The sequence below is a fragment of the Colletotrichum phormii genome, assembly GCF_030913505.1.
Source record: "Colletotrichum phormii strain CBS 102054 chromosome Unknown BDP81scaffold_15, whole genome shotgun sequence".
Classification (NCBI taxonomy): Eukaryota; Fungi; Ascomycota; class Sordariomycetes; order Glomerellales; family Glomerellaceae; genus Colletotrichum; species Colletotrichum phormii.
The window spans coordinates 1,235,888-1,253,471 of NW_026851457.1; the positions used below are offsets into that span (position 1 = coordinate 1,235,888).

Here is a 17,584-nt window from a genome sequence, read left to right on the forward strand (position 1 = left end):
CAGTTGTACTTCTTCCACCACTTGTCGCTGTCACGTATCGTGTCAGATAAGCTTCGCCGAACGGTATCCAACATCAACGCCTCTTCGCAAATCATCAAACGGGCTCCTCGAACAATCACTTCTCGTCTTTCGTACTACGTCGCCTACTTCGGAGATACAAAACTCTTCCGCCACCACGGCAAGGTAACCTAACGAGTATCAAACCTACGCTGCCGCACCTTTCACTGGGCCAACATCGAACGAACTGCCCCTATCTCCGATACATCTGGATATCTTCTGGATATAAGAGACGAAATATTTCTTTTCTACCAAGGAACAGCAACCCTTGGGACACCTCACCACGAAACATATCGTTACTCAAATCAGACCAGCAAAAGAAACACACAGATGTCGTCTTACCAATCCAGTTGGCACACGGGTCCGACTCCCGACCCTCAAGAGTATGTTCAAGACATAATATCAGGGTGTCTGGGAAAAGGAGCTGACAAGTCCCAGCATTATGAGGGACAAGGAATCGTTGCGTCTGGCCATCGCTCAAGCGCCACAGCACGCCAAAGTAGCAACTGGCAAAGAGAAAGGTTCGTCTTCGCTCAACGATGCTACCCGATAGTCACCTAATACAAAGTCGCAGACCGTAAACCTATTGACCCTCCGCCGATTCTCCAAATCGACCTAAGGAATCACAACCAAAATTACGCAAACTTCATTCTGTCGAGTAAGCTACGAGATCCTCTTCCTCGTTCCTGCCTGCGACCCAAGCTTGGAGGATGCTAATCGTGCAACAGGCCCTAGCTTGTTCGTCCAAGTTTACCTCAAGCCCGGCGATAAGAAAACCAAAATGGACCCCGAGACCTGTGCAAAAGGGTTGGTGGGATCGACTGTCTCCTCTTTGCAAAAGTACAAGAGCATCGAGGGCAAGGACGAAGGCTACTTTGTTTTCCCCGACCTCTCTGTTAAGATGGAGGGTTTCTTTAAGCTGAGATTCGCCCTGTACAACATGAAGGGCGGCGAGGTATACTTCATGACGGAGATGGAGTCCCACGGCTTCCAAGTTCACACGGCGCGGTCGTACCCTGGAATGAGCTCTTCAACTGATTTGACCCGCCATCTCAGCGATCAAGGCTGCCGTCTGCGGATCCGGAAAGATTCCCAAGTTGTCAAAAATCGCAAACGACAGTTCCAATACGGCATGGACTCCGACCAAATGCGCAATGTCAGGCAACGTCAGGGTATGGCTCAGCTAACACAGCAAGCCCGTCGCCCAAAAGACATTGCACAGCAGCAGGGCTTCTCTCACGGGGGCTCGGCCACGGGAGTTCCCAGTCCTGCATCTTCTTCTCACGGAGGCGGGCAAGCGCCCGCGGTAACAATAATGCAACAGGCGAATCGACATCAAGTCCAGGCGGTCAGCTACGCGCATCCACAGCCATTGATGGCACATTCCATGCCGGGAATAATGAGCATGCAGTTGTCGCATTCGTCAGTGTATCCGCCACCAACGCCATCTTCTGGACTATCGGTTGCATCGCTTCCATCGACTTCGCCTACGCAGAGCCCAGACTTGGTGACCCCCACGTACTATCGGCTTGACTCGGGCCTCTACGATTATACGGCAACCCAACACAACTTGGGGGACGCTTTTTTTCCGCAGCCTCACCAGCCTTACAAGACTGACCAATACTGGGAGAGGGACTCGGATAGTAGGATCAATAGCCACGGACATGGCCATGGACAGAGCTAGGAGGCTGGAGCTACGGGTCGAGAGGCAGGCTAAGGGCATGGGAGTTCAGGTGAACAGCAAGAGCTCAACCGGTCTCCAGACGAGGCTGGAGTGGAAACATCAGTATGGTGGATATTTTGGTTTATTGTTTGGCTTGGTGCACATTTGTGAGGGTTGTCAAAAGGGGGTATTAGTTCAAGCGACATTGCATAACACCAGGCACAGTTGCTGGCTATGGGTCGATCCGGCGTTGGTGGTTTCGAAGGCTTCAACAGAGGACAAGATACCCTTGGGATTCTTTCAACGGGCATTGGTTGGTAGCACAGTGGTGGCGCAGCAGGAGCATAGAGCGGTATGGAATCTCAAGCAAGTCATCACTTTAGACTTTGTCAGTAGGAATCACGGTTTTTGTTCATCCATACCTTCCACGGTGTGCTGGCCATTTCTTCTGAATAATACAGCAAGACCAAAACCAGGAGACTAGGTAAACTATAGTCAGCGCCGTAAGGTACCGAATAACCCAGGGCCCTGGTTGCTCGACGGAGCGGCCCTCCGACAGGAATCCTTGCGCCATTAGCCCGAATGTCTACGGAGCGCGCTATTAGACTTTCCAAGTGTGTTGGAACGGACCCCTGCCCGCCACAAATTTCCTCATAATGCACGACAAATAGACCTTGGTACCTCACAGGCAGACAGCAGAGACCGCGATCCCCGCACTGGTGCTACTTGAAACGAGACAGGCTACGGCAGACAACAGCATAAGGTACCTAGCAGTCAGGGGGGGGTGTGGAGTGGAAGGGGGCAGGGCATGTCAGGATAGGGCGTGAGGAGAGTTGATTGGAGTTCAGGCCCTCAGCCTTTCAGCCTTTCAGGGACTAGAATGGAACAAGAAAGGGAGGGAGGGGGCAAGTTTTGCCAAGCTATCAAGTGCCAAGCATTCAAGGGAGGTGTCAAAATGTGTCAGGACTCTGGCGTATCCGGACTAGGTATGTGCTGTGTCCATTTTGTATTGTTGTCGGAAGATGCCGTTTCGGATATCGGCGAGGGTGCGTAGGTGCGTGGGTGCGTGTGTCTGGTGTAAGTGGTATGTGTGTTGGTGTGTCATGGTTTTGGTCACTGGTGTGGTGCTGCGGCCAGGTTGCGGCGTCAGGTACCTTGCGTTACGGCTGTCCGGCGGCATTTCGGAGGGCCGGGCGCCCGGCCGGGTGTTGGGGTTGTGGGGCCTTGTGGGGACCCCCATCACGGTGTGCCTTACCTTACGCTTGGTGCCTACAGGTATGCTGGGGAATGTCAATAGGGATGGATCCGTTCGTATGAGCAGATTTCGACGGATTGATACTAGTGTGTGTAGGATTGGCTAAGGGAATGAAGGGTCGATGAGTGATATAATCCCGCGTTTTGGCTCGTAGGGGTATTGATTTTCTGGCTCTGTGGTTTTTGGGGCTGTCGGATGGGGGGTTTCACGTAAGGTAAGGTACATGAGGTACGGTGCTAGTAAGGTTGATATCGGATGAGTGCACGTTGAATTTTTTTGTTCATGGGCCTGGAATATGCCTCAGACTTTGAGCGACATTATTTCGTAATAGGGTCATTGACATCTTAGGTATTGAGTAACGTAAGAGAAGCATTGACGTTCGATTGAGGAACGTAACATTGCGCATTGAGATCGAGTGATGACTTAGCCCACGGAAACCGCGCAATTATTTCGCACTCCTGAGACCATTGCCTCGGTCTCGGCTTAGCGACGTAGCTCGGGCGGGTTAAGGACTTTCATTCAAGAATGTGATTGCTCACGCGTGACCGAGGTTCTTCTCGGGAGAAGGAGTAGGTAAATGCTTGTCAGGTCATCAATAGAATTCGGTCTCAGATTGCTTCCGGTGAAAACATTGTGAGGTTCAAACAAGGTGAATACAAAGTTTGGAAGCATCTCTAACCGGCAGCCCTCATGCAATGGGTCATCTAAATCCAGCCCTACGAGGCTAAGGCATGTCACGAAGGTCAATTATCACCATTTATGATGGGTGCAACCAGACAGTTGGTTTCTACGCGTGACGACTGCTGCACATGGTGTACTTTGGCTGCCTTTGAGTTCAAGCCTACTGCGGGTGCACCAGGCTCTTGGTGTTCATCGTGAGCCGTGTGGTGGTTGAACTTGGTTGTGTCGTCGGCGCGCACGTGTGCGATGTAAAGTACATCGTGTAACCTGCTTTAGTGTCTGTAAGACTGACATGAAACGGCTTAGTGAGCCATGAGAATGGTGATGCGGCAGGATCGAGACACTTGGTCTAGAAAGTGACAAGTAACGGTCAATTGAACCACTCACTTTGAGTCCAAGCAAGATGGAGTGAAGTTGTAAGGTGGTGGTGAGGTTCTGCGGCGATGCGGGCAGTTTGCAGCTGCTCTCCCCGCACGATGGAGGGGCGGCGCGGGGCTGCGTCTGACAGGCCGCGGGGTCCCTGTGTGCGGGGAGGGAATCTGTAACACATGCCCAGTTCCCGGCACCTCGTCTCACTCTCACTCCACACCACCAACTCAACTTCAACCTCGACATGACGACGACCTCTATCAATGAGAACATCTCATCAATGTCTCGCCGCAGACTATCACAAAGGCTTCTGTCAGCGGTCATCTTTCTGACATGATGTGAAATGATGCCAATCCGCCGCCTCCTGGCACCTGGTCGCATCCCATGAGCCAAGATGCAAACCCGGGCCGGATGGCGCAGCCGCCTCATCCCGACGGAGATCATGGCGATCAATCACCACCTTGTCAACACATCACACTCGGGACCTTCATGCGGCTCTTTCGTGATCCGACGTACCGAGATGTTCACCGATTTCTCACTGAGACTGTATCCGAACTCCGGAATGTGAGGCCTGCATCCATGCCGTTCACAAACTTCACCCTACCCACCACACCGTTCACCCGTGATCTGCAGCTGGGAAGGTTGGTGATCACGCAGATATCCTGACACCCTGCGCCTCACGTCTGGAACTCTTATGGGATTGCGATTCTCAGGCCACGAAAGTCTGGGCACTTCGGAAAATCCGACATGACGCATGAGAGGCCTTGGTGAGATTTGAGTACACCCCTTGACTACCCCTCACCGTTTATTCGTCTCATCTCCAGATGAACACCCCATCAACGTATGGGCTATCGATCGACCATGACGTGCGTTTCGAGGCGCTTGAATGCTGGGTGGCAATATCCGGTCGATCACACAGCAATGAACCACTTCGTTGTCTCTTCTGCGATATTGACACTTTGCCGCGCGGGTCCTTGTGTAGAAGTTTGCATCGCGTCATGTCTCTACACAGTTCTTCAAATCCTCAGATGGAGGACCTCTCAATCAAAGAAAGTTTAGTTTGAGTTTTTCTACAAATTCTAGATTTGACCGACCGAGACCGAGAGAGGAAATTAAAGAATTCCAGGCTTTTACTCGCGATCGCAAAACTGGCGCTTTCGATGAACCTTCTTGGAAGTCCCTTCCGCCGATAATATAGGGCGTTCTGGGGACGAGGGTAAGGTGAGGTTCCTGAAGTTGTGAGCCGTATATGGTAGCTACCTATCATCGCGATCATCAGTGCGCCCGAGAGTTCCGTCCGACTTTCAGTCTCATATGCCCCTGGCCACTAGCATTGCCATCTCGGATCTCGAGAGTACTCGATGCATGGATTTGAAAGGAAGCATCCGGTCGATCATGCATGGAGAGGCCTCTTGACGCAAATGTTCTTTTTTTGACAGCAGGGCGGGAAGTCAGATGGACCGAAACCAAATCCCTTCGAAGATTGATAACTTCTTGATCAAGACGCTGGCGCGCTTCGAGGCCAGTAGAGCATTGCCACATAGTAATTAAGGCATGAATACGCAACTCCTCTGAAACGTCAAGAAGAGAAGGATGGCGATTTGGAAACACTATTGGACGTACTGAATAGACTTCTTTTGCAAGTTTGAAAGAGTTTTTGCATTAGACCTTGCCGCTTCCTGGCGAGTAGTCTTGGAGCTGTCTAGTCCCTGTATGGCCAAGAAGCTTTAGTGCCTATAACCCAGGCAAAATGCTCGCGAAGCTGGATTCTAATATCTAACGGTTACAGACTGGCTTCATTTGTAGTAGTTTTGATCATGTCATAAGCCTATCCTAGGTGCATCCAACTATCTTGCGTAATGGAACGACGGTAGGGTATGTGATCCGTAATCGTAGTATCATTGGCCTGGTATGCGTCTTTCCAATTTGCCTTAAGTCAAACATTTTTCTCTTAAGTACCTTACCTCGGGTAGTACTCAAAATTGATTCAAAGAGCTACCGGATTGCAAAGTCGTATCTAGCGATCTCTCTCTCCCACCAACGCCTGGTCTAGGTGCATCGTGCACCTACACCGATCAGCCTCCAGATCTTAGGTAACATCCAGAAAGCACAGGTAATGCTCATCCAAGAAGCGCATGGACTTGTATGCTACAAGCCGGACGATCACACACGGCATGTCACGTCAACACAGACCTTCCCGGGAGACCTTTGCCGGCCGGAATTGCAAGAGAGAGTTGCCTCACAGAGTCTCGAAAATAGCTGCGGGAAGGTTATCCATCAGTGCCGGATATTTGGTGTCCCGACATGTGTTGGCACCGACCGCGTCCAGCCGCAGTCTACTCGGAATCAACATCATTTACGATTCGAGTCATCGACGCCGTGATGAAAAGGAACAGGCCAGAAAGCGTGATATGAAAATTTCGGAATCCTAATTTAGAGAATCCGGCGATGGACCGGACTTCCTCGGCCTAGAAGCCCCACATCATCGGCGCCAGCGCCGCGCTGAATACTCCGTACGGAAGTCGGTTATACTGGAGGATTGCAGCTGGTCTAAAGTCTGAACAAGCATCCCATGCAAAAGACCACCGGATAAGGTCCCAAAATTCACCGAAAAGGCATTCGGAATGCCCACGGCTCGTATAGACAATACCTGGCTTCCAACGGTCAGAAGTCTTGTCTGCCGTCGGACATTTTCCAACTCGGCCATTCCGAGCAGACAGATGTCCGGATTGGTAATCCGGCATTTGAAGCATATTCCTCAATTAGGCTCAAAGGTTTCCGAACTAGACATCTTGAAGGTTGAAGGGGAGAAATTGCCAAATTGACTGGTTGAACGCCCGCAGTTCCCTGTCTCTCAAGATGCGTGGTCGAGGCCTCTACTGTCCCTCTAGGCCCAAGTCTAAGGTGTTGCTTGATCGTCGTCCCATCTTCACGCGTCTCAATACCGGATGACACTTTTTAGCCGCATCACGGGCAGATACGACAGTTTCAAGTTTTCCGCTGGCAGGGCTGGGGATATTTCAACTTTGGCGAACGGAGTGCTCGTTCGCTGCACCTCCTGGGAGCTGGTTATTCTTGTTCTGCTTCTCGCTCGTTCGGGCCGTTGGCCGCAACTCGACAACGGCGCCCTGCTCTACCCACGCCCGCAACACAGACCGAGTGTCTCCAGATACGAAAATACTCTTTGAGAGAAGTTCCGATCCCTTGGTCTGAGCTCAATTGACTTTGTTGACACTCCCGAGCCAAGCCCGAACTTCGCTGGAGTCTGTTCATGGTTGGAGGACAGAACAATCTATCAGAGTCTGCGAGACAATTGGCGGGCCTCGTTCGGGCCCGCCCGCCAAGCCCCTGGTGTCGTTCATCATCGGTCTCTCCATCATACGAATGTTTTCTTTTTTCGGTCTTGAACCCCCGGCTACTCTATTACGCGACGAGATCTCACATATTCCACACCCGGCATCGCCTAGATGATCGCCCTGATGCCATTGTCCGATGCAAGCCCGACATGGGTTCCTCGTCTGTCGAGCCAGCCTCTTCAATGGTCACTATCCGTACCATGCTGCAGCCACACAACAACCTCGAGGCTAGATGTATCTGGTACATGCAACTTGACCCAGACCAGAAGTCTTCATGGCAGTAGGCAGATAGTGCCACCTCCTGCAACGGCAATGAACAAGCATCACAGCCGTAATGCTTTAGCAAGATGCAGAGATAAGCATATGCAAGTTGGTAGGCTATCCATCAGCTAACCCCAGATGGTGCAGACGGGCGCCAGACTGTTGGCTCACTCCCCCAGTGATCCCGCAACGGGCGGGCTCGCCTCGTCTCCAGGCCGCACCGTGCTAAGGATTTAATAGCGGATCCTACGCCGGGAGTGGCTGGATGAAAGAAATTTCTTCTTCGGTGGACAGCCCGCAAAAGGCGGCATCTGCACGAGAACCAGAACTGGGCAATGATCGAATCAGGCAATGGAGGACCGTAAGACGGCAGGAAGATCACCTACGCAGTATATTGGCGGAGGAGTGGCGGAGAGCCTCCAGATTGGGGTTGTCAAGCCCTCGATCCTGGCCTGCCTCGTTCCATATTGGAACAACACTCAACTGCCCTTACCCTTTGCACAGCTACATTCACCGCAACTATACCGTCCTTCATCGTCATTATTCCCGTCGCCTTGCTTCTCTTTCCCGTCTCGCGTCAGCAGTCGCTCGGACACCTCGAGACTGATGTGCCATTCATAACCCCTCACCAGCCCCCCGCTCGACCACTTTCCATTTACCCCAACTCGCAGTTAGACTGGTGTTGGATGGATGCCGCCGCCGGATCGTCATGGGTGAGTGCGGATGAGACGACCGGGGTACCCGGGGACATTGGTAGGGCCTTGCCGGGACAGCGATTCCGAGGCTTGAAACATTAAGCTAGAAGCAGGGCCGACTCCAACGGGCCTCACGGCGCGACGGCAAACTCTGCCCTGGGCTCCATAGTAGCCCTTTCGAAGAGACAGGCCTTTTTCTTTGAAAAGGTCATTGACGTGTATGCAGTAGATGGGCGGAGGGGCAAGTCGTCACCTTGGCACGATTCGAACATCAGCAGATGGTAACATACAGCTTTCAGGGGAACGATCCCAGAGCCGTGGGAGAAGACCTACTCATTTCGGTGGCATTCATGGCGCCGATCCAATTGCAAGCATGCATCGCACAGGACATCTGTCAAACCTCATCTGCCTGCCCGGCTAGTTCGACCCAGACTCTGCGGCCTTGGCCACCGAGAGGCCGGGTTCTTTTGACATTTGCGTCTCAATTCTTTCGAACACCCCCCGGTATCCTCCCCCGCGCGCGGGCGGTTTGCCTGCCGCAGGCCCCAACCACCTCAATGTCGACGCCCATCTCGCCAATGTCGGGGTTTGGACCCGATGCTACAAGGAGAGGCTTTTCGGAATGCGTTACGCTGCAAAGATGAATGTCGGTGGCCTCGGCCGGGACACGAGACTTCCCGTCCCTGGTCCATCGCTTGGGTGCACCTTTGCCGCGCATGGCATATGACGCTTACCATGCTCGCCGGCTAATTACTTCCGCTGGGTGATACAAAAGGACGCGTTAATTCTAGCCATGGATTCACCTTGTGCAATAGCCCCATTCGATTATGGTGTTGACCTCATCTAACACCCATAGCTCAAGTCTGATATTGGCATCAACTGGCCACTAACAATGGATAGGCCTGGCTTCTAGACTTCCTTGTCGTGTTAGTGGCCCAAGGCCGAGGAATGGGCTTCGGCCCGCTAGTAGTCAAAGCCAACTCTTCGGTGTGCAATACCAACCTGATGGTTGGTTGACAAGAAACCGTTGTGAGAACCGCACGTGCTGTGGAACGCCAAGGTGGTCCTTTTTGGAGGCTCGGCCTTTGAAGTAGGGATCATCTTCCCGTCGTCCGGATTGCCTATCCGTGACGTTGGTGATCAGCATGCACAAGGATACGTCGGCACTGTGCCGATGACTTACAAGGGTAAACTTGATGTCTGAGATGCACGCGCTGTAAGGTATGGTGGCGAAAGTGTTGGCAGCGATCATCGTTGTCCAGGCAATCCTAGCATGTTAGCTTAGGAGAACTCCGGGGAATGTGAATAGCTTCAGATTCAGCATGTCGCGATATTGGCACGCAAGTTCCCCAAAGACTTGATGTAGAAAGTCTCTCAGAGTCTTTAAAGAGTCTTCAAGTACATATCCAAAGTAGCCATACAAAGCAACAGGTGTAACGTAGGTGATGTCACTGTCCATTTGAATACGTAAATATCGTCTTCTGACTGCTGCAACCCAAAGTTCAGAGAACTGAAGTCATTTTCCTACCACCTGGTGAAATGGAACTGAAGCATGTTGTCAGTCCTGGCATCTCTATTGACGAACACTCGGGCATTTAGATCCGAGCAGAAACACTCTGGGGGTTGTGGAAAACATCCTTCGGATCCCACTTTGCCTTGATGTCTTCCAGAGCAGCAAGGTTCGACCCCCAGTAAGAGCGCTGAGCATCTCTAAGCTCCGTGTCGACGAACCCTGGGTAAGTGCCAGTAGCCTGAGTAACAGTGTTCAACAACTCCCTGTGGAAGTTTTCAAGGCTGGTGCGGGTCGCCTTCGAGGCACCGGCGGCGTAGGATTGATAGAACATGACTTTGTCTCTATGAGCATAGGCAGTGATTCCAGCGGGAATATCTGTAACAGCGCCGCCAGCGGCCTGGAACTTGATGGACCAATCTTCCAACATGAGCTCAGCTGGCAGACTTGCGAGGATGCTGGCAACCTCTGCCTTGGAGAGAACGTCGCTGCTGCTCAAGCCCAAACTCTTAGAGTAAAGCTTATTCGGGATGGGAGCCGTATGAAGAGCTTCCTCGACAGCGAGGCGGGCAAGGGAATCCTCCCAGGTCTCCTGATGAGTTGTGGTTGAAGCATCGGCGATCTGAATGCGGCTGAGGATTCCAGCCTGTTCAAGCTCCGCCTCTGAGCCAAACCACGTCGATGAGATGCGAGCACCCGCCGGGCTGAAGACCATCTCCGTGCCGAAGCGATTGTCAAGGGAAGGATCAGTGGCGACAGACTGCCATGAATGAAGGACATCTGCGATCTCTGCCGGGTGGCTGTAGGATAATGTTTGGCTGAGGTGAAGAACACTTGATGGCGCTGGGCGAGTTCTCATGACAAATTCGGTGACGATACCGAATCCGGCACCAGCTCCTCTCATGGCCTAAAGGTTCGTTCATCAGCAAATTGAACGCGGCGGGACTCCCGCCGTTGGAGAAAACTCACGAAAAACAAGTCCGAATTCTCCTTCAAGCTTACGCGGACAATCGTTGCGTTCGCCGTGACAACCTCAACTTCCTCAACGTGATCCAAGGTTGTACCCCACATACGGGACATTGGGCCGATTCCACCCTGAACAAAGTTTGTCAGTGTTCATCTCAATGAGCTTGATCTTCTGTACTTACAACAGTGGCGTGGCCTCCGATACCGATGCCACCGCACATTCCATGAGGGATGGCTTGCTGAGAGGCGCTCAGGTGTTCATCGATTTGGCTGAGTCTTGTACCACCGCCAACTCTGATTTTGTTTGAGTCTCCATCTTGCGTATACTGGAAGTGTTGCATATCGACGGATATACCACCGTCCTCGCCTCCGAGGCCTTGGAACGTAGTTAGCAAGAGGTACATCTTGACACCGCAACTCATGTTACAGAACAGTAGGAAACCTAACCATAGTTACTGCGGACAGAGTCAATAATCGTGCGTCAAATTTTCTCTGGGGTTCATGAACTCACCCCCAGCCATGGCTCCCCGCAGTTGCTTGGACTTTGACTCCATGCTTGGCTGCGCATCTTACAACGCTGGCGATCTCTTGGGCATCCTTGGGTCTGACTATCGCAGCAGGTGTGACTGTGCGACCAAGGTTGAACGGGGCCATCCAAGTAGCTTCTCCCGCGTCCTTTTTACTGGGGAACTGGACGCAATCTGACCTTCCGGCGCAGACTTTGCCCAAACACGACTCAATCGAGGGGTTTGGCTTATGAGCTGGCCCAGGAGCAAAGAAGGTCTGCGCTATAAGACCGGCCAATACTGTGGCAGCGCAGATGGACCATGAGTTCCATTGAATCCCTTTGGTTGCCTTGGCTAACCTTGAAGGTTGGCTTTCTTGGTAAGTGGACATGATGGGAAGTGCTAGGAATAGGTTTGAGTTTCGTAAAGGGTTGAAGATGGTGTGAAAAGGGGGTACTGTCGGATGGAGGTGACGATGGCTGCGTCTTATAACCTCATAAGGACCAGATCATCAGCCAGCATATAAATGTCTCTTGACCGCTCTTAAGTGCCTATCTGGCAGAGGGCATGTGATTGTGATGATGCAAGACCGCTTCAGACGGTGGACGTCAACCGGACCCGGCCCCGCATCGCCGATCGGTCTCAGCCCGGGTGTTCAGAATCCGTGGATCGGCGAACTTTGATAACGCAGCTGGCTCCCCCTTTGCTGAGTTCTATGATTGCCGCGCGTAACGCGGTACCCAAATACAGGGATTTGATCCACCTAGATTGAGGCCGGGCATATGTTTCGGGATGAGCTCCATCAGGAACGCTCAACTTATAACCCGTTACGGTTGGCGGTGTCTTGGATCGTACAGCTCCGCCAAAGCTATTGAGACTTAACCCCAATGCATTCTCCATGGGTTAGCGCATCTGTTCCCGGAACGTCGTTGAGAGCTGAATAGCACGGATAGACATTGTCGATCGACCAGTATTCTTGGCTTGATTGATGCTAAGTTGTCGTGTGTGCATGGGTGCTTGTTCCGAGTTAGGCGTGTCTCGTTCTCGAACCTGCTGTCTTAGACTCTGAACCCCTCCGAATACCCGTCAGTCGGCCGCTGTCCAACATATAGTAGGTACATCGTGATTCTCTCATCATATTCTAAGACACGCTGTACAAGCAGCTACGTCATACGCTGAATGGATGGCACCTTTCCAGCCAGGTGAGGAATCCCTCATGTTGCGATAGAACGCCTTCGTGACATCACTCTTGGCTGCTGTTCACATGGGATTGACAGACGAAGTGGATAGTCGTGGGATAGTTGTAAAGCCCGAGACAGCATAGCTAACTTCTGGGGAGTATTGACGTCTCCCTTCCAAAAGTAAAATTCGTCCACCTCCTCTTCTTTGGTGTCTTGATTATGCCCCTTTAGGACACCCGATCTTTGAGCAACATTCACATCAATCAATTTTTCCACTGGCATATTCCACTGCGGCCATCAGTGAGTAGTCTGTCAACACTGCAGACACAAGTTGCGCTAAAAATTTCTTAGGACTGATTGCGACATCAAGTCGGGTGTTGCGCTGTACTAGCTACTGGTAGTTCTATCCCCTATTACGTTGCTAGTGCTTGTTCACAGTAGGTCAAAGTAGAAGCATCGTGGAAAGATATCTAAACCTTACGATGCTTGACATCGATACTCACCATCTGTGTAAATGGGGTCGCCAACAGCACCTGAGTACCTGCGGCCTGATCTAGTGCATCATGCTGCATCGCGGACGAACTTTCCAAGCTTTGTATCTCCACTATTGGCTGAGTAGTTTTCGCCAGTTATGACTCTGTCGTACAAAAATGAATCCGTAATTGCCGGCCAGTAATTACGCCTTATTTACCATAGACTCTCTAACCCCAGTCAAGCTCCACCGCTTCTCGCCGGTCTTTAAACAGGGTAGTCACCACCATAGCGTATCCTGTTGTACCGCCTTGGTCCCAAAAATCGCCAAAAATTCATGAAGTTGCAGCCGAGCAAGATACCTATTTCATCTTGGTTGCTTTCAAGGGATCCAGTGTGCTGGTGAAGTCAGCGGCCTTGGTGGCCATGTCGGTGGGGAAGCTCAGATGCTCATGAATCCACTTCCATTGCCCCTCGTTCTTCCTTGCGATGCCTGTCCTTCTGAAGCCGTATCAAACGGCACATTGCCAGCTGTTCCCCAGGTGTGTTGTATCATGGTGGAATAGGCATATTCCTTGGACAGAGCAGTGATCTCGATGTCCTTGAACTCCATGTTGCCGTTGTTCCAGTACAGGAAGACGGAGTCAAAGTGCTCTTTGAAGCTGCCACGGATGGTGTTGCCAAACATGTCGTAACTGAGCATGTCATCAAAATCATAAAATCGTCGAGTGCCGACCATTCCGTTGTGGTAGTCTTTGCGCGACTCCTTGTTCCAGTAGTGCAACAAGCCGCGATAAAGCTGGTCCATGACCTCTTGCTCTTCTTTCACCAACTCCTCTTTGTGATACTTTACGATGCAGATCAGTTTATGACTTTTTCATGGGATTGAGATGAGTTGGTGTCACTAACTTTGCTGACTGGCATGTGAAGGAATTCAGCCTGCTTCCAAACGTCGGCATATTCGCTCTTTCCTTCAGTCGGACTCATCTGCTCGAGTGGGATCAGGAGATACTGACAGCATCTTCAACAAAGCCCTTATCGTTCATGTTGAGTGTACTTGTAGCGTAATCAAGATATTATGTGTCTCCTGTGGATGGTCGAGGGAGTAGCCAAAGATGAGAAGTGGCGTCAAAGAGCAGCGTCCCCATATTTAGACTTCATCGAAAGAGCCCGAACATCCCAGTAGGTAGCCACGCCATCGCGGACAGATTCCCGCAGTGAATTAGTCTGTCCGAACCAACATCCATAACCACTTGTAAACTTCTAAAACAACAGAACCATCTAAACAATGGCATTTACGGCGAATCAATGGTGGTAAGATAAATCTACCCGACCGTCCCCCAAAACCTGCGGAAGTTGGCCCGCGGCCCCGTAAACTCGTGGGTCAACGCTATCTCACATTGAACGTCATTCTTCAACGGCATCATAAAGGTGCATGCCGTTCTTCGTCATATCTCTCTTTCCAGTCAATTGCATTATCGTCAGTCTTGTCAGTCAGACTATTCAATCCACCGAGTCTCTGCTTATTTTTTGTTTGCATCTGCAGTGCAGCACGATGGGCTCTCTATCCTCTCCGGAATATGATGCCATCATCGTCGGTGGTAGCTTCGCCGGATGTTATTACACCCTTGACCAACTCCGAAAGGCTGGATTCAAGACCCTTGTGATCGACGATGCAGCCGATCTTGGCGGTGTCTGGTACTGGAACTGCTATGCCGGAGCACGTGTCGACACACCCGCGCCTCTCTATGAGTTCTCTGAAGAAGAGATCTGGAGACCATGGACTTGGTCCGAGAAGTATCCTGGGAGAGAAGAAATTCGAAACTACTTCCAGCATGTCGAGTCCAAGCTACATCTCAAGAAGGACGTCATGTTCAACACCCGTGTTGTCAGTGCTGACTTCGATAAGATGGAATCCCACCTGGTCCGGCAGTCGTAGAACAAGGATGGACACATCCGTTGCGGGGAAGGCGGCGGGATCAAAAACAACGTTGTGAGAGGAAACACGCAGCCACGTCGCTATCTTACCAAGCGATATGCTAAGAGACTGAGTAATGGAGTGGGGTAACGATGTTACAGATGCATCGGGGACTTTACGGGCGTTGAGAGAGATGGCTTTCATTGTGAAACTACTTTACGGACATAAAGACTAATAGTCCCGTCGTTGAATCTGGCACCAGTTGATGGAAACAATTGAAACCCGCAGCTCAATCTTCTTTATCACAATGGCTATGAGCTCCCTTTTGTTGACGGGAACTCAGCCGCTTGCCCATATTGCTCTGTTGGCACTCGGTTCTTTCTTCCTTTTTTATCTTGCTCGAGGCATTTATCAAGCTTATTTCTCCCCGTTGAGCCACATTCCGGGTCCCAAATTATGGTCGATATTCCCAGTCATTCCCAAGTTCAAGATGTTGTTCGGTACCATCGATCAAGATATTCGGAAGTTTCATAGAAGATATGGGAACGTTGTAAGCTACTCGCCAGATGCGGTGACGTTTACTACTAGCCAGGCCTGGAAGACAATTTACGGCCATGGGCAAGGGCAATTCCCAAAGTACAGTGCCTCGAAGCAACTCGACCCTGACTCCAATATCCTTAACGCCGATGATGTCAATCACGCTCGAATTCGCCGAGGAATCGCCCATGCTTTCTCACCACGGTCTTTAGCCGAGCAAGAGCCGATCATTCACGACTACGTCGATAAGCTGGTTCGAAGGCTATCTGATGTTCCTGAATCCCGAATGCCGACAGAGATGGGCAGGTGGTTTCACATTGCTTCCTTCGACATTATCGGCGACTTGACGTTTGGCGAGTCTTTGGGCGGTCTCGACAATAACGAATTCCATCATGTGGTAACCTCTGTCCTCATGTTTATCGAACGCGCCAAGAAACTCTTCGAACTAAACACTTTGCTAGGCCCATTGGCGTGGATCGTCCTGCCGATTTTGGCGCGGGATGTTGAAAAGGGCTTCATGGACCAATTTGACTACACCAGAAAAGCCGTCAACAAGAGGCTCGAGCACAATTCTGAAGTCACCCGAAAAGATTTCATGCAGGGTCTTCTGCGTGGAAGAGACGAGAAGACTATCACTTCCATTGAAGAGATTGTCACAAACTCTAACACACTCTTCGTGGCCGGCAGTGATACGACCGCGACTTTGATGACGGCTTGCACCTTTTACCTCTTATCGACGCCCCATGCACACAAAAGAGCCGTCGAGGAAGTCAGAGCAGCATTCGAAGCAGCCAGCGAAATCAACTTCACGAATGCTACAGCACGCTTGCCATAACTTCTCGCCGTGCTGAACGAGACCTTTAGATTCTATCCGCCCGTACCAACTTCCCTTGAGAGAGTTGTTCCAAAGACGAAGGAGCCAACTCATATCGAGGGGATGTTCTTTCCATCAGGGGTAAGTTCTCTGCATACTATCTTACTCCACTTATTTAAGGCGGGAGAGTTGCTAATCAAGGCGTCTGTAAGACTTGAGTCGGAGTTCATCACTCCTCTGCCGGCCTATCTACTTCCAACTTTGCCCAGCCAGAGAGCTTTGCCCCTGAACGGTGGCTTGCCTGCATTGCTCAAGACCCAACATCTCCCTTTTACGCGGATAAGCGGGACGCTATACAGCCATTTTCCTATGGTCCTCACAACTGCATTGGCAAGCACCTGGCCTACAATGAGATGCGAGTTATCATTGCGCGACTTCTATGGGAATTTGACATGAAGCTTGATTCATCATCGACAGATTGGACACAGCCATACTCTAATCACAAAGCCTGGGCCATCTGGAAGAAACAGCCTCTGGTAGTGCACATTAAGAGACGTCCTTTGGCGATTTAGACCCTGGTCGAAAGTCAATGTGGGATCAAACGGTTTATTGATTCAAATCAGTGGGATCCTCGCCATAGATATAGTTCAGTTGAGTGGCATTCAAACAAGAGGAATATTCAGCTTGAATGCTAGCAATTCTCTCTAAGCGCCATCTGCGATGACCAATCCACGTTTGATTACCGACCAAGGCCTCCCATTATCTTCAAAATCTTGCTTATCGGGTTCCCGAACTTGTTTGCTTTCTTCCAGTACCCTGCAGATGCCAGCCCGGTGACGACCAACAGATCCATATCAAGTGTTTGAGGCGGAACAAACAGTTCAAAAATCAGACTCGAATCCCCTCGGCCTTCAGGCTTTCCCGACCATCTCGCTAATAACCGGTCTCCATCGGTTTTGAGGCAAAGTGTGTTCGTCGACATTGTGTTCTTGGACATGACCCATCGATAGTTGTAGCCGTTGAAGTTGACTTCGTGCCCATGGCTGTAATCCGTGAGCCCCAGGCTCAGATTGGAACCGCAGAGGGTGATTTGTGTTTTTGAAGATAAAGTGTGGTATTTGATAATGCCGACTGCACTGCCCGCAGGGACCTGTACTCTGGGGTCTGCGGAGACAACCGCAAGGACGCCTTCTTCGTTGTTCTCATTGACAGTCCACATTGGTATTTGTCGTCCGCTCTGGTCGACGCGATAAATGGTTCGTTGTGTTCCACCGTTAACGTCTCTGACCTGGAGAGTCTCGCACACCTGGAGGGTAATTTTAGCGTCCTTGATGTAGTCGTCGG

The 17,584-nt window shown here is 51.2% G+C and overlaps 8 protein-coding genes across 8 annotated transcripts; 3 read left to right on the forward strand and 5 right to left on the reverse strand.

The window, feature by feature from the left end:
* Window positions 1-241: 241 nt before the first annotated feature.
* Window positions 242-1,756, forward strand: BDP81DRAFT_60648 (velvet factor-domain-containing protein). The gene is made up of 4 exons (XM_060596044.1): window positions 242-440; window positions 496-578; window positions 632-715; window positions 786-1,756. The coding sequence occupies exons 1-4, from the start codon at window positions 388-390 to the stop codon at window positions 1,739-1,741; spliced, it is 1,176 nt and encodes a 391-aa protein (XP_060443159.1). The 5' UTR covers window positions 242-387; the 3' UTR covers window positions 1,742-1,756.
* A 2,060-nt stretch (window positions 1,757-3,816) lies between these two features.
* Window positions 3,817-4,780, reverse strand: BDP81DRAFT_493929 (uncharacterized protein; the record flags this gene model as incomplete). Its single annotated transcript, XM_060595371.1, has 2 exons — window positions 4,044-4,780; window positions 3,817-4,005 (listed from the first exon to the last, which is right to left on the reverse strand). The coding sequence occupies exons 1-2, from the start codon at window positions 4,467-4,469 to the stop codon at window positions 3,817-3,819; spliced, it is 615 nt and encodes a 204-aa protein (XP_060443160.1). The 5' UTR covers window positions 4,470-4,780.
* Window positions 4,781-9,932: 5,152 nt separating this feature from the next.
* Window positions 9,933-11,154, reverse strand: BDP81DRAFT_324845 (uncharacterized protein; the record flags this gene model as incomplete). The annotated part of the gene is made up of 3 exons (XM_060584921.1): window positions 9,933-10,754; window positions 10,817-10,942; window positions 10,996-11,154. 3 exons carry the CDS (start codon window positions 11,152-11,154, stop codon window positions 9,933-9,935), a joined length of 1,107 nt encoding a protein of 368 aa, XP_060443161.1.
* A 90-nt stretch (window positions 11,155-11,244) lies between these two features.
* Window positions 11,245-11,721, reverse strand: BDP81DRAFT_60712 (uncharacterized protein). The gene has a single exon (XM_060596045.1). It carries the CDS (start codon window positions 11,708-11,710, stop codon window positions 11,321-11,323), a length of 390 nt encoding a protein of 129 aa, XP_060443162.1. The 5' UTR covers window positions 11,711-11,721; the 3' UTR covers window positions 11,245-11,320.
* Window positions 11,722-13,333: 1,612 nt separating this feature from the next.
* Window positions 13,334-13,895, reverse strand: BDP81DRAFT_462930 (uncharacterized protein; the record flags this gene model as incomplete). The annotated part of the gene is made up of 3 exons (XM_060593955.1): window positions 13,334-13,454; window positions 13,490-13,818; window positions 13,881-13,895. The coding sequence occupies 3 exons, from the start codon at window positions 13,893-13,895 to the stop codon at window positions 13,334-13,336; spliced, it is 465 nt and encodes a 154-aa protein (XP_060443163.1).
* Window positions 13,896-14,526: 631 nt separating this feature from the next.
* Window positions 14,527-14,910, forward strand: BDP81DRAFT_451745 (uncharacterized protein; the record flags this gene model as incomplete). Its single annotated transcript, XM_060592668.1, has 1 exon — window positions 14,527-14,910. The coding sequence occupies one exon, from the start codon at window positions 14,527-14,529 to the stop codon at window positions 14,908-14,910; it is 384 nt and encodes a 127-aa protein (XP_060443164.1).
* Window positions 14,911-15,196: 286 nt separating this feature from the next.
* On the forward strand, window positions 15,197-16,876 carry BDP81DRAFT_493931 (benzoate 4-monooxygenase cytochrome P450; the record flags this gene model as incomplete). Its single annotated transcript, XM_060595372.1, has 3 exons — window positions 15,197-16,195; window positions 16,322-16,385; window positions 16,460-16,876. 3 exons carry the CDS (start codon window positions 15,197-15,199, stop codon window positions 16,810-16,812), a joined length of 1,416 nt encoding a protein of 471 aa, XP_060443165.1. The 3' UTR covers window positions 16,813-16,876.
* Window positions 16,877-17,033: 157 nt separating this feature from the next.
* Window positions 17,034-17,513, reverse strand: BDP81DRAFT_276240 (uncharacterized protein; the record flags this gene model as incomplete). Its single annotated transcript, XM_060582966.1, has 1 exon — window positions 17,034-17,513. A coding segment is annotated over one exon (480 nt), but the record flags the coding sequence as incomplete, so codon positions are not given.
* Window positions 17,514-17,584: the final 71 nt, after the last annotated feature.

Excerpts from the sequence above, each read along its gene's own strand:
- BDP81DRAFT_60712 (XM_060596045.1), bottom strand. The coding sequence starts at position 11,710 with ATGTCCACTTACCAAGAAAGCCAACCTTCAAGGTTAGCCAAGGCAACC.
- BDP81DRAFT_60648 (XM_060596044.1), top strand. The coding sequence starts at position 388 with ATGTCGTCTTACCAATCCAGTTGGCACACGGGTCCGACTCCCGACCCT. Across the intron at positions 441-495 it reads CCGACTCCCGACCCTCAAGA|CATTATGAGGGACAAGGAAT; the intron begins GTATGTTCAAGA and ends GACAAGTCCCAG. Across the intron at positions 579-631 it reads AGCAACTGGCAAAGAGAAAG|ACCGTAAACCTATTGACCCT; the intron begins GTTCGTCTTCGC and ends ACAAAGTCGCAG.